At 39.4% G+C, this 15,973-nt stretch overlaps 1 protein-coding gene across 2 annotated transcripts in view; it reads right to left on the bottom strand.

The window, feature by feature from the left end:
* Window positions 1-15,973, bottom strand: part of DNAH8 (dynein axonemal heavy chain 8) — a 322,922-nt gene that overhangs the window by 252,522 nt on the left and 54,427 nt on the right. For both annotated transcript variants that reach the window (XM_043450439.1, XM_043450440.1), the window contains one exon: window positions 1,390-1,577. In XM_043450439.1, coding sequence (XP_043306374.1) covers window positions 1,390-1,577 — 188 coding nt within the window. The remainder of the gene's footprint in view (window positions 1-1,389; window positions 1,578-15,973) is intronic.

The following is a 15,973-nucleotide window of genomic DNA, read 5'->3' as shown; positions in this document are numbered from 1 at the left end:
AGTCATCTATGGATGTAAGAACTGGACTATAAAAAAAACCGAGTGCCAAAAAATTGATGTTTTTGAACTGTGGTGTTGGAGAAGACTCTTGAGAGTGCCTTGGACTGCAAGGAGATCAAACCAGTCCATCCTAAAGGAAATCAGTGCTGAATATTCATTGGAAGGGCTGATGCTGAAGCTGAAACTCCAATACTTTGGCCACCTGATGCGAAGAACTCTCATTTGAAAAGATCCTGATGCTGGGAAAGATTGAAGGCAGGAGGAGAAGGGGATGACAGAGGATGAGATGGTTGGATGGCATCACCGACTCGATGGACATGAGTTTGAGCAGGCTCCGGGAGATGGTGATGAACAGGGAAACCTGGCATGCTGCAGTTCACAGGGTTGCAAAGAGTCAGACACGACTGAGCAACTAAACTGAAGAGAGCAGAATTTAAATGTTCTCACCAATGTGTGTGCGTGTGTTTATATATTATATGTATAATTATATATATTATACATCATTATATATATATATAATGTGTGTTTATATATTATATGTATAATTATATATATTATACATCATTTTATATATATATAATGTGTGTGTTTATATATTATAATTATATATATTATACATCATTTTATATATATATATATATATATATATGTTAGCTAACTGACTAAATGGAAGGAATTTTTTCATAATATGGGCTTCTGGCTTCCCAGTGGCTCAAATGGTAAAGAATCTGCCTGTAAGTCAGGAGACCCAGGTTGATCCCTGGGTCAGGAAGATCCCTGGAGAAGGGAATGGCAACCCACTCCTGCATTCTTGCCTGGACAGAGGAACCTGGCAGGCTACAGTCCACGGAGTCACAAAGAGCTGGACACAACTGAGTGACAAATACATTCTACAACGTATTTTCATAACATATATGTATATCAAATCATCATGAAGTACACTTTATCTAACAATTTTATTTGTCAACTTTCCCTCAATAAAGCTGAAAAAATTTAAAAAGAATCAATAACAAATTTCTCCTCAATGCAGCATCAGCACAACTGCAAAGATATCTTTTTCTTTTAAAGAAAAATACTATATATATATATATATATATATATATATTTAAAAACCTCTTTCAAAATAATTAGAAAGTAGGGAACTTCCCTTGTGGTCCAGTGGTTAAGAATCCACCTTGCAATGCAGGAGATGCAGGTTCAAGCCCTGGTTTGGGAACTAGGATCCCACATGCCATGGAGCGTCTAGGCTCAAGTGCCACAACCACTGAGCCCTCGGGCCACAACTCGAGAATCCACACACCACAGCAGAAGATCCCATGTGCCCCAACTAAGACCCAATGCACCCAAATAAATAAATATTTTTTAAAAAGAAAAGAGAATCCATCTTACCTGCAGGTACAATTTATCTCCTTTCAATTTACTTTCCAATTTTAGCAATCTCTTTGCCTGTTCTGGTACGTCCAGCTTCATTTTTATCATGCACTTAGTTTCCCGAACAACTTCCGAAATTTTGGGATCAAAATTAACCAGCAACTTCCCTGTTTCCGGATGTCGCACAAAAAGCGTGGCTTGCAAAGCTACAAATAAACAATTGCTGACATGACTTACTGTAGACTTCTGCTTCCAGTCCTGTTTACATGACTGTCTTCCCCACTGAACCACTGACTTCTTAAGAACAGAACGGTAGTTCTGGCTGTCCAGTGCTAAGGCACTGTATCTGACACACAGTCAGTGCTCAAAACTTAGATAAATGAATGCAGAGAGTCGCAAACCATGAAATCAGATCCAGAGAGAAATATGAACCAAGAATGCTTAGCCTTTGTGCTATGAACTGTAATACAGTACTTCTCTGAGTGGGTCTAAGAGGGCTGTGATGCAGTGTTAGTTTATTTTTACAGATTGTGACTTCCCCTCTGGGAGAGAGAACTGAACGATGTGCCAACTACAAAATATGACACACCTCATAGAGTTCAAACTCTTTTCTATACCTAACATTAAATTGGGCTTCTTAAATTTAAGAAGGTTTATCTGACTTAAATCGACAACTAGGCTCAGGATCAGTAAGAAATATTTATTAAACACCATTGAGTTGTAAACTCCTAGAATGCAGAGGGAGAATTTTTTTTAGCCTACATCCAAAGTACTACATGAACATCAGTCATGTAATAGGCACTTTCAGATATGCTTTTTATTAAGAAGTTAAATACATAATCCCAAACTGTTCATGCTGAATAGCCTTCCATCATTTGTTATCCTAACATGAATTACTTTTAGAGACCTCATAATAAAGCACTTGTAAACTACTATGGGCTAGCTTCAGTTGCATCTTATATTAACACTGCTAATGTAAGAATTTCACACGTATCTTCCAAGCCTCAAATTACTTCAGAGAATATGGCTGCATCAAATTTCTAGTAAAAAAAAAAAAAAAGACTGTATACCCCTTTGAAGTTAGTTGAATTTTACTCAACAGAATGAGTTTTGATGTGATTATTAACAATGATGGTTTCATGAGGATTTCAACTAAAAACCAGTTCACTTGGAATCTTTTAAAACTTTGGCTGGAAATCATTTATCTTCCCAAGTAAATGCCAAGATAACCCCAGGACATTCATGTAATGAAATGTATCTTCCTTAAGGCAAAGCTGAGCTTTCTTGAAAGGACAAAATGGTCAGTGAGACCACTAAGAATAATGACAGCCAGGAAGTCAACTCTGGGACTAAGTGAACCTTCTATGTGAATCATCACTAGAGAAACTTTATAGAGCAAATGAGGAGACCAATACTAGATCTCCAGTTATTATCCCAAGTTCCTATACAATTAAATATAGTTACATCAACATAGCAAGAGGTCTTTCAGAGTAATTCACTTCCACGAGCCTGTGTTCACATGAAAGGCAAGTCTGGGGACTTCCATGGTAGTCCAGTGGCTAAGACTCCATGCTCCCAATGCAGGGGTTCTCTCCCTGGTCAGGGAACTAGATCCCACATGCTGCAACTAAGACCTGGCCCAGCCAAATAAAGAAACATTTTTTTTTTTTAAAAGAAAGGCAAATTTGAATCCTGGCCCTGCCACTTCCCAGCTCTGTGATCTCAGGAAAATCACTTAACTTCTCAGCACCTCAGTTTCTTCATCTGTAAAATGACAATAAGAATAATAGCTCAGAGAACTGCCATGAGAATTAATGGGGGTTATATATATAAAGTGTGTTTTGTTAGCTATGACTGCTATTTAAAGGACACAAAGATGAAACAGACACGGAGAGTATTGCTGGAATGTGTAGGGGAGATAAGACTGATCTATAAAGCCACAAATGTCATGATAAAGTGTGTGGAGGCCTCTGGAGGAAGAAGACATTATTATCTGCCAGGAAGAATAAGGAAGGGCTTTATGGACCAGGTGACGGTTGAACTTGTTAGCGTGCAGATAAAAGGAAAAGCCGGCAGAACCAAAAAAATAGAGAAGTGCATCGTATTGTATAAGCAAAATAATACATGCTCCATATTTCGATTGCTAAAAATTCTCTTTGATCTTTGCCATATGTAAATTTTAACCTTCTTTTAAAGTTTGAGACCACTGCTCCATTAGCAGACTTTCATTAGGACCCACAGATCTTATCATATGCATTACCTAGAAAGATCTGGGCTGACATAAGTTGTGTATTAAAGGCTTAACTGAGGTGCCAGTTGAGAAGATACTCCACAGGGTTGAAGTCTTGTCCTTCAGGATGCAGTCATGCAGTGGATCAATGACCTATATATAGTGCTGTGAGTTTGGAACCAAGAAGCAGAACTAGGAGTGGCCCCTCTTACCATCACTCCCAGGGACCCAAACTGCGAATCTGTGCGTCCTACCCCTGCAATTCTGTGCTCTCCTGAAGTGGAGATCCCTGGCATGAGAGGGAGACACCTTCCCACCGCGGGGCATAGTCAGGGTTCCGCCAGGGTTATGGATAAGAGATTAGGGTTGATGTGGGACAAAGCAGGAACCTGAACTGACCGACAACTGAGCCCGCACAATGACAACATCCCAGATGCTGGGAGCATGGATGGATGATGGCTTAAAACCATCCATCTCCTACATCACTTAACTGCCCGATACCCTGGCCCCCTCAGAGGAACTCAGACACAACCCTAATATTCTTTATTTACCGTAGATCAAAATTTAAGTTAAATTCAGTTATAGAAAGAAAGGGAGGAGGGAGGAAGAGAGGAGGGAAAAAAAGAAGGGAGAGAAGAAGCGAGGAAGCAAGGCAGGGAGGAAGGAAGGAAGGAACAATGGAAGAAAGGATGGGTGGAAGGAAGAAGGACAGATGGAAGGAAGGAATGATTGAAGGAAGGATAGGAGTGAGGACAAGCAAGCTGCAATTCTTTCTCTCCTGACTGGGACTGAGATTTGACTCTACAGCATGATAAAACTGACAAAAAAAAAAAAAGCTTCCCAAACCCATGGAGAAATAAAGAGCTTTGATATTGACTTTTAAATACTGTTTTTCAGGGGAAACTCATAATCTTCATATACCAATTTTAAGGTCATGAGAATTTCTGCTTATAAAATCAGAATATTACTAACTGTAAAGAAATAAATTATATCAGCCCCAAATCCAAATTTAACCATCATACAGTTATATTAAAAAAGACATAAAAATTCTCCAGAACCACAAACTCATTCAAAGCCACCTAATACTCCCTCCTCTGCAGGGCCACTGCAGTCTTACACACACCGTATTGTAACTGGGAGATCTCTCTGATCCAGGCTGTATGATAGACCACCTCGAATTCCACCAGAACATAGGAAATTTTATTATACTGACGAATGACAGCTTTGCCTTCCGCACTTGACAGAATGTCCGAGTTTTTCTGTTTTTTAAGGGAAGAAAAATGATTTATTTTTAAAAGTCTGCTGTCTGCTTTCTATTCAAACCATAAAGCTGTTTATATTTTAAATGACATCAAATCAAATAATGATGCAACTCATTTAGATTTTGCTTCAGAAAAAGATCAGAGATGAGGAAGGTCAGACAAGCTAGAGAAGGAAGCAGGGAAACATAAACAGCAAAAAGCAGAAACTGAGAAAGAAAACAGGATTTAAAAAGCAAGGTATCTTTTTAATGGCTGAGTAATATTCCATGGTGTATAGAGGAATCCGGTGGAGAGGGAGGTGGGAGGGGGGATCGGGATGGGGAATACATGTAACTCCATGGCTGATTCATGTCAATGTATAACAAAACCACCCCCCCCCCAAAAAAAAGCAAGGTATCTAGTCTTATAGCTGGCCGCAGGCACTACGGCCTCCACCTCCAATTCTCTGTTTCCTCCCCACTTTTCTGGCAAGATACAATGAACTCATTTTCCTAGAACTGTGAGTATCAGAGCAAATTCTTAAATTTCAGAAAAAAAAAAAAAAAAAAGGAAATGTAGATTCCCTCCCTCCCTCCTTCCTTCCCTTCTTCTCTCTCTCTCTCTCTCCCCCTCCCTCCTTCCCCCCCAATTTTTTCAAAAAGAAGTAAATATATATCAAAGAACAAAAACCAGATTTTTTATGTAAAAATTGAACATTCTTTTTTCTGTTTTCATTCACTTATATAAAAAACAGGGCAATCTCTGCTCTGTCACTATAAAGTCAATAAACAACTGAGTACCCTTCCTTGACCTCTTGTCTAAGGTCAGCGTTTTGTTTTATTTATTTATTTATTTTAATATTGAGGAAAGTAAAACAAATGATATCAGCCAAACAAAAACAACAAAAACTTAATATTTAATAATCTCAAATAATAAAATCACTTGTAAGACTATTATATTTTGTTCTCTACATAGGCACAAGACACAACGCCAGGCAAAGCAACTTTGCTTTGTTACACCATCTCTTTAAAACACAAAGCAAGAAAAGGAAAACCAAAACAAACAAACAAAAAAACGAGATGACAAACTGGCAATTGCAGAATTCCAGCAAGGGTTAAGACTACTCTGGTGCTTCCCAGAAATCTAAGTCTTAAGGACACAGAGGATGAAGGTACTCCATTGCACCTGCTCTTAGTGTCAGTCCTACATGGAGGAATATATTCTAAGCACATTCTCAACTTCAGGAGGCGGGAGGAGGAGGGGACAACAGAGGGTGAGATGGTTGGATGGCATCACCGACGGACATGAGTCTGAGTAGGCTCCGGAAGCTAGTGATGAACAGGGAGGCCTGGCGTGCTGCAGTCCATGGGGGTCGCAAAGAGTCGGACAGGACTGAGCAACTGAACTGAACTGAACTGAACTGAATGTGTATCGGTGAACTATCCATCCACACATAGACTTAAGATTCAGTACCAGGCCTGTGCTCTATCATTTTCAAAACAATTATTTTACAAAAGCCTTTATAAAGTGTCCTGTATGATTAAAGGTCATACATTTCTAAGATTAACCTTCTGAGAGATTAGCTATAATTAATCAGGCTTATCTACCAAACATGAAAGGAATAGGCTTATTCTCTCTCAAGCATATTTGCAAACTAAATTTTCTTTGCCTGGTAAAAGAATTAGCTCTAGTTACTCTACTGGATACAAATGCTATAGTATAAAATATGTTTCTTGTATTAAAAACCACCACAAGGGACTTCCCCAGTAGTCAAGTGGTTAAGACACCATGCTTCCAATGCAGGGAGCACCAGTTCAATCCCTAGTGGGGGAATTAAGATTCCACATGCTTCAGGGCATGCCAAAAAAAGAAAAAGTAAACCCACCACGATCCACATAGTGTAAATTTTAACTATTGGCTTACGAAGAAATAGTTGATGGGCTCACTTATCCGGCGATACAGCTGCCTCACCCAGAGGATCTTTCCTGCTATAGGGGGCATGTTGCGAGCAAGAGGGGGGTCATCTTTTTGAGAATGATAAAGCTGTAATTAAAGGTCTGGCATTAATGTTTGAAATTCAATACAGTGGAAAGGTAAAACATATATACAGCTTTATTTTTATTGATGTATTACCATTATTGACATGTTTTATAAACAAGAGGTTGTCAATAAGTATGTAGATGCACTCTAGCCCTATCAATCCGAGGCTCAAAAACAATGATGATTACAATACATGACACTTGATTCTCTTTTAACCCTTACTTCCCATTACATGTATACATTTTACCCCTAATCCAAAAGATTAGGCACAAGATAATGACGGCAAATACTTGCAGCATATTTTTCTTTTTGTACAAAAAGTTCTGTTCTATTTATAAACATGATACTTGCCTTCTTGGTAGCTTCAAGTTCAGCCACGTAATACTGAAGAATACGCTCAATGGTGTGGTTTATTTCTAACTGCAGACAGGGAATGTTCAGTTTCTGGAATCTAAAAGCAAGTGAAGGTGAATAATTAAAAGATGAACGAGAAATATACTTAAGAGTTGCTGCAGTCCTAAAAATCCATTCACTCATTTGACAAATATTCCCACGGAGGCCTCATGCATTGCCCAAGGATACAGTGATGTACAAGACAGGTGTGGTTTCAGCCCTCTTGAAGCCAACATTCATGGGAAAGGCAGAGATTGGTCATAAGTGACATAAATAGTTATTTCAATTATAAGAGTGCCAGAAATTGCATGTAACAGAGGAAACCCTGCCAAGCCTGGGGAGTCAAGAAAGACTTCCCGAAGAAAGTGACATCTGAACTGAGATTGAAAAGTTGAACTTTCCAAAGCTGGCTTAGCAAAGATGGAGAGCGGTTGACTGACTGTCCCTCTGCCAATATTACTGCTCATGTCATCCCCAATCACCATAACGATAATAAACATTTTGTTAGCCAAACATCACTTAACGCTTAGAGACTAAGTGATATACAGGAAGTACTAGAACCATAACATTCAGATAATAAAATGAATAAAAAGAGACAGAGAAATTGCCAAGAAAGTGGTACCACCCTCAGTCTGAACAGTACTCTAACTCATCAAAACCAATTTATATCTGTTTTGACTCTTATGATGGTCTCATGAGGTAAAGTTTCACAGGTATGATTCATCATTAGAAAGACATGGAACTACAGCAAAGCCAGACCCAAGCCCAGTCCCATTGGCTCTCAGGGGAGAGTTCCAAGAGGGTCCCTGACACGGGTAGTGAGCCGTCTCTGAGCTGGAAGAAAACGGCTTCTGGTCCAGCCCGCTCCTCTAATCCAGGCTTCCCTGTCCTGCAGGGGAGCACTGCTGTCAGAACAGAGGAAGCTGCAGGAGAGCTCAGGAAGGAAAATGGAAAGTCTGGAGGCCTACTATGCATGCGGGCATGTGTGCTAAGTCGCTTCAGTCATGTCTGAGTCTTTGCGACCCCATGGACTGTAGCCCCCTGGCTCTTCTGTCCATGGGATTCTCCAGGCAAGACTACTAGAGTGGGTTGCCATTTTCTTCTTTAGGAGCTCTTCTCAACCTGGGGATCAAACCTGGGTCTCCTCCATTGCATACAGATTCTTTACCATCTGAGCTATCAGGGAAGCCAGAGGCCTATTACTCTGAGATAATTTCACTTTCAGAATTCCTTTCACTATGCAGAATCAAACATTATTTGTTCCCTTTCCAATAACACTTATGAAATTAACCTTAACATATTACACTGCTGAGGGAAAAATATGACATCGTTTCTTATTGAAAGACTTTGCGCAATAAAATTCAATGAAAAACATCATCCCATGTTTCAAATTTTCACCAGTCTATTAATGGTATTTGAAAGATTACTGTTTCAGAAAGAAAAACACCAATACAGTATATTAACACATATATATGGAATTTAGAAAGATGGTAACAACGACCCTATATGTGAGACAGCAAAAGAGACACAGATATAAAGAACAGACTTTTGGACTCTATGGGAGAAGGCGAGGGTGGGATGATTTGAGAGAATTGCATTTAAACATGTATATTAGCATATGTGAACTAGATGATCAGTCCAAGCTCGATGCATGAAACAGGGCACTCAAAGCTGGTGCACTGGGACAGCCCAGAGGGGTGGGATGGGGAGGGAGGAAGGAGTGGGATTCGGGACGGGGGACACATGTATACCCATGGCTGATTCATGTCAACATATGGCAAAAGCCACAATGTTGTAAAGTAATTAGCCTCCAATTAAATAAATTAATTTTAAAAATAAAATAAAGTCATAAAAATGATTACTGTTTATAAGTTTCAAAGTTTACATAGAAATCTTCCAATTTTTTTTGAAATTGATATTTTCAGGTATTAAGTTATCCCACCTAGAAATTACACTGCTTAATGCATTATAAATACCTTTGAAGCAGTTGAAGAGCCTGCTGAGAAGATAAAATTTTTCCAAAGGTACTGTTCATAAATGCCTGTATCTGTACCTGAAATGCAGTATTAATGTTTGAATGATTTTTTTGGATTAAAGAGAAGATTGGTTTTGTTTAACAACAATGAATGATTCTCCTACAGAATCAAAAGAGCCTTAAACACATCTACCATCTAAGCATCTAGAACTTCACTGTCCAGTATGGTAGCCACTGGCCACATGTTTCCACTGAGCACTTGAAAGTCACTACTTGGAAGCGAGATGTACAGTAAATATAAAATACACACAAAACTTCAAAGACATAGTATGAAAAAGAAAGTATAAAATATCTCATACTGGGTTTCGTTAGTGACATGTTAAAATGATAATATTTTTACTATGTTGGGTTGAATAAAGTACATCATTAAAATTAACGCCACCTATTTCTTCTTACTTGTACACATGTGGCCACTAAAAAGTAAAAATTACATATGTGCTTTGCATTTGCTGCTCATTATTTATTGTATGCTGACCTACAGAATTTATGAAAGGAGTGAAGTCCCTTACTAAGCACATTTCTTTGGGACATTTAGGATTTCTTAGCATGTCTGTAGAGCAATGTAATAACACTATGCTCAATCATGTCCGACTCTTTGCGACCCCACGGACTGTAGCCCCCCAGGCTCCTCTGTCCATTTGATTCTCCAGGCAAGAATACTGGACTGGGTTGCCATGTCCTTCTCCAATGACACTATAGACACCCATAGTGAACAAGAGTCACTGTCCAATATCGCTGCTCTCAGAAACATCTTTGTCATGCTAATGAGGAATGAGATGCAGAAAATATTCTTCCAAGGCTCCAATCATCCTTAGCAGTGAACTCAAAATTCTTGGTGTCCAGCTGATGGAACTGAAGCACTCTGTAAATTACTTTCACTTTTCGATTTTATTGGTACTGTCTACAAATACATACCACACCCATTAATCAAACATTGGAAAACCAAGGAAAGTTAAAACACTGACATCTCTTTCTAAATACTAAAAACTATGGCTTCTAAATTTACTGAAAGCTAAATTTGTATCTAAGACCACACAGTAAAGTCTTTATAACATATAATTTTTATTAATGAATCATAAAAATAATTTATGCAATAATTCTTTTAAAAGACAAATTCCCACCGCCATAATGATATTACTCCTAAAACCAAATACTAAAAGTAAAATATATCTTCTTATCAAAGTCTAACTTTCAAAAACTAAAAGGAAATCTGTGTCAAAAAGAAAAAGTGTTGTTAGAATTTTAGGATCTTTTTAATATATATTGCACAAATTATATAGGTAATGTGGTTTTTAAAAGAGTCTTTTAAAACATGAGGGAAAAAATATAATTTTCCTCACCTTCTTAGCAAGAATTTAAGACCCAGGAAGTGGACATTGTATATTCTTTTCCCTCTCTGTGTCTCCAGGACATTCTGCAGCAAAGAGGAGACCTGGAGCTACATCTGAGCTGACAGTTCTCAGTAAGGGAGTATGTGAGTAGGTGGCTCAGACAGTAAAGAATTCACCTGCAATGCAGGAGACCCAGGTCTCCTGGGTTGGGGAGATCCAGCATTTTTACCTGGAGAATTCCTATCCCTCCCTGTGTTTCCAGGACCTTATGCAACAAGGAGACCTGGGGCTACACCTGGGCTAAGAGTTTTCAGTAAGATATTAACGGAGGTCATATAAGCCCAAAAAGTGACAGAGAAATATGTTACAGTCTCATCCCTCTGGGGTTCCTTCAGCTCTGACAGACAGGATGAGGGCCTTTTCAGAGCCACCCTCTAAGCTGCAGTGAGAATGTGGTCATAAAGTGCAGTGCCAATGGAAGAGTGATTCGTCTTCCTAATCTGTTCTCAAATCTTCTCACACCTGACCAAGAACAAGGCTAACAAATTCCCTCTTAGACTGGAAAAGTGACATGGGTCCTTGACACAACAAAAACCGAATCTAATTTTTAAAGCAAATGAAAAATAAACCCTAGCAACAATAAGCCCTTTGGGCTTCTGGTTAGTTACTGATACCCTTTACTGAATAAACTCATTTTTCATTTTTTAAAAAAGATGGAAAATATTTTGTTGATTAGTTAGAAAATTATTCACACTAGCAAGTATTTTCGATCAATTTGCAAGGGTAATTTGTGATAAACAGTAACTATGTTAATCTCAGTACAGTACTATTGATTACATTTCAGTTTTACTAAAGTAAAAGTATGTATAATTACTCACCTCTAAAGCATTGATTTTTGTCATAAAATCTAAGAAATCTGTGTCAAATTCTGTCCTTCTTGGATCCAGAATGTCATACTGTTTCTTCTTAACCCCTTGATATATACTTTTGAATTTTATTGCCATAATGTCTATTCCCTCTATGGTAGAATTGTTTAAGGCTGAGTATGTTTGCACAATAGTTATCATTTCTGTAATCTTAAAAACAAAAGTGTTACTTTATTTAAAAAATTAGCACCATTCCCCACAATAAACTCTTAATGAATCAATGATTAAAAAAAAACAACAACCAATAAACAGGATCTAGAATCATTTAAATAAACCCAACCAGAGGAGATAAAATAGAAGACAAATCTCTACTCCAGTCATTATTACTCTTGGACTATTTAAGAAAGATGTTTCAACATAAGGAAAGAGTTTACAGTCTTTATCAGAATTTGATCACTTTGCCTTTCAAGAGAAGCAGCAGCAGGGAGTAAAACCCTTGCAGATGTCTAAACAGTTTTGGCTTTTTATTCTTGGGAATTTTCTCAAAATCACTTCACTGGATTCAAAAGCGTTACCATCCTTCTTGGTACTCCTGACAGTTCTGTTAAGCAACACTAGCAATAAATCCACATTCAGGCAAAAGAAAGGCCCCACAATCCTGAAGGATGACTGCAGTCACTTCTGACCCTTAAAGAACACTTGGGAGACGACTTCTGTTTGATTCCACTTATATGAGGTATTTCAAATAGTCAAATTCATAGAGTCAGAAAGTACATTGGTAGAAGCCAGGGGCTGGCAGGTGGGGGCTGCAGGGGGAGGGGGAACAAGGAGTTAGTGTTTAATGGAGACAGAGTTTGAGTTTAGGAAGGTGAAAAACTCAGGAGACGGATGATGGTAAAAGCCATACAGCAATGTAAATATATTTAGGGCCACTGAACTGGACAGTTAAATATGATTAAAATAGTATGCTTTATATTACGTGACTTTCAGCAAAATAAAAGAAAACCGTTTTTTGTTTTTTTTTTTTTCAAAAAAAGAACCCTGGGCAATCCTCATTATGAACTTTACCTCAGAAACAGTTGGCTCCATCTCAACATACCAACACTACCTACTTCACCATAAAGAAAGTCATGTCCCGGGCCTGGTGCACTGGGAAGACCCAGAGGGATCGGGTAGAGAGGGAGGTGGGAGGGGGGATCCGGATGGGGAATACATGTAAATCCATGGCTGATTTACGTCAATGTATGACAAAAACCACTACAATATTGTAAAGTAATTAGCCTCCAACTAATAAAAATAAATGAAAAATAAATAAATAAATAAAAGGAAAGGAAAAGAAAAAAAAGAAAAAAAAAGAAAGTCATGTCCACAGGCTCTCAGCTCTTCAGTCTTTATCAGTGATTCCTCATCTTGATTCTTGCTCTGGAGAACAATACTCAAAGCTTCCCACTTCTCCTCTTCTCCCCCACAAATGTTCAGGGTGAGAAGAAAAGTAAACTAAATACAGAGCTCTGGGAAACACCAATGTTTATCAAAATTCACATGGCAGGAAGAAGAAGAAGAAACAAAGAAGAAATGCCATACACACTTAATCCCAGTTCTTTAAGGCAGACTAACACACAATATACCATCAAGTCTCCACCTACCAAAAGGTGACTTCAGGCACCCTAAGCTGGCACACTGGAATTTTCATCACTTATTCCCTAGAGATCCCCAACATCTCTGCCCAACTCTGAGGTCTTGGCTCTCCAACTCCAAGCTCAATCCTGTCTGTTCTTTGACTTTGGCAGTTGGTCATCCTGACACCTGAATCGCAGCTTTCCCTAACAGGCTCTGGCTTAGCTTGCCCTTCTATTTCTCCTTGACAGCTGTTTAAGAGCTCACAGGGCAAGTCCAACAGTGGTCCCTGCTGTGCCCCACTCAGAAGGGGAAGCCCACCAAGGCAGTTCAGTAATCACCTCTCAGTTCAGTTCAATCACTCAGTCGTGTACAACTCTTTGTGACCACATGGACTGCAGCATGCCAAGTTTCCCTGTCCACCACCAACTCTCAGAGCTTACTCAAACTCAGCTCCATCCAGTCAGTGATGCCATCCAACCATCTCATCCTCTGTCGTCCTCTTCTCCTCCCGCCTTCAATCTTTCCCAGCATCAGGGTCTTTTCCAATGAGTCAGTTCTTCGCATGAGGTGGCCAAAGTATTGGAGTTTCAGCTTCAGCATCAGTCCTTCCAATGAATATTCAGGACTGATTTCCTTTAGGATGGACTGGTTGGATCTCCTTGCAGTCCAAGGGACTCTCAAGAGTCTTCTCTAACACCACAGTTCAAAAGCATCAATTCTTCGGTGCTCAGCTTTCCTTATGGTCGAACTCTCACATCCATACATGACTACTGGAAAAACCATAACTTTGACTAGATGGACCTTTGTCGACAAGGTAATGTCTCTGCTTTTTAATATGCTGTCTAGGTTGGTCAGAGTTTTTCTTCCAAGGAGCAAGTATTTTTTAATTTCATGGCTGCAGTCACAATTTGCAGTGATTTTGGAGCCCCCCAAAATAAAGTCTCTCACAGTTTCCATTGTTTCCCCTTCTATTTGCCATGAAGTGATGGGACCAGATGCCATGATCTTAGTTTTTTGAATCTTGAGTTTTAAGACAACTTTTTCACTCTCCTCTTTCACTTTCATCAAGAGACTCTTTAGTTCTTCACTTTCTGCCATAAGGGTGGTGTCATCTGCGTATGTGAGGTTATTGCTATTTCTCCTGACAATCTTGATTCCAGCTTGTGCTTCATCCAGCCTGGCATTTCCCATGATGTATTCTGCATATAAGCTAAATAAGCAGGGTGACAATACACAGCCTTGACGTACTCCTTTCCCGATTTGGAACCAGTCTGTTGTTCCATGTCCAGTTCTAACTGTTGCTTCTTGATCTGCATACAGATTTCTCAGGAGGAAGGTCGGGTGGTCTGGTATTCCCATCGCTTCAAGAATTTTCACAGTTCGCTGTGATCCACACAGTCAAAGGCTTTGGTGTAGTCAATAAAGCAGAAATAGATGTTTTTCTGGAACTCTCTTGTTTTTTTGATGATCCAGCGAATGTTGGAACCACCTCTACAAGATTATAAAAAAGAAATTCTGGCCACATTTCAGGCCACATATCATGCCCCATCTTTGAGAATTTGGAAACCAATATCCACCAATTACACCTGGGAGAGATATCAGCCAGCCAAAGAATTCTTAGCACAGAAGAGTTGGAATAACCTAGCAGCCAGAATGCACTTCAAGGAAGGCCCCTGGAGAGGGCTCCATTGGCTCTGACTGCTGAGCCTTTGTGGCATGAAGTTGTATCCTTAAGACTATAGGTAGGCTTCTCTAGAGGTAGGACGGGGGTGATAGCTGAAGCAGCTAGCCACTATCACCTACTCCCTCTAGCATCAGGAATGCTTGGGCTGCTACTTTACAGATGGATCCCCAACATTAGACCTGCCACCAAAGATCTTTATTGCAAATGGGTTAACCATCAAGGTCCAGCCCTGAAGTCTGACCACGCCTAAAACTGCACACAAGCGGGCGAGGGTCCTCACTCCTGGAAAAATTAAGAGTAACTAGGAATCACCTCCAGGTTTACATTCTAATGCTTTCAGACATAATAAATGTCTCTGTGGAACAGGTTCTGATGATGGGACTTATTTATTCATTTGACCCATGCTGATACCATTCCAATGGGACATTTGTCCTCAAGAAATTCCCACTGATCACAAAACAGTCTCATACAGCATTTCCTAGATGCATCACCAAAAGCACAAGCAACAAAAGAAACACTTGATAAACCAGACTTGATGAAAATTTAAAACTTCATGCGTCAAAGAACACAATCAAGAAAACGAAAAGATAGCCCGCAGCGAGAGAAAATATTTGAAAATCATATCTGATAAGAGACTTAAATCCAGAATACATAAATAATGCTTATAAACTCAACTATAAAAATACAAATAACTAAATTTAAAATGTGCAAAGAATCTGAACAGAAATTTCTCCCATAAGAGGAAATACGAATGGACAATAAGCACATGAAAAGATGCTCAACGCCATTAGTCATCAAGTCATCAGTTCAGTTCAGTTCAGTTCAGTCGCTCAGTCGTGTCCGACTCTTTGCGACCCCATGAATCACAGCACACCAGGCCTCCCTGTCCATCACCAACTCCCGGAGTTTACTCAAACTCATGCCCATTGAGTCGGTGATGCCATCCAGCCATCTCATCCTCTGTCGTCCCCTTCTCCTCCTGCCCCCAATCCCTCCCAGCATCAGGGTCTTTTCCAACGAGTCAACTCTTCACATGAGGTGGCCAAAATATTGGAGTTTCAGCTTCAATGTCAGTCCTTCCAATGAACACCCAGGACTGATCTCCTTTAGGATGGACTGGTTGGATCTCCTTGCAGTCCAAGGGACTCTCAAGAGTCTTCTC

The sequence above is a fragment of the Cervus canadensis genome, chromosome 28, assembly GCF_019320065.1.
Source record: "Cervus canadensis isolate Bull #8, Minnesota chromosome 28, ASM1932006v1, whole genome shotgun sequence".
In the NCBI taxonomy this organism is placed as follows: Eukaryota; Metazoa; Chordata; class Mammalia; order Artiodactyla; family Cervidae; genus Cervus; species Cervus canadensis.
Note: the sequence above shows the minus strand (reverse complement) of the source record. Positions and strands in the feature narration are given on the sequence as shown.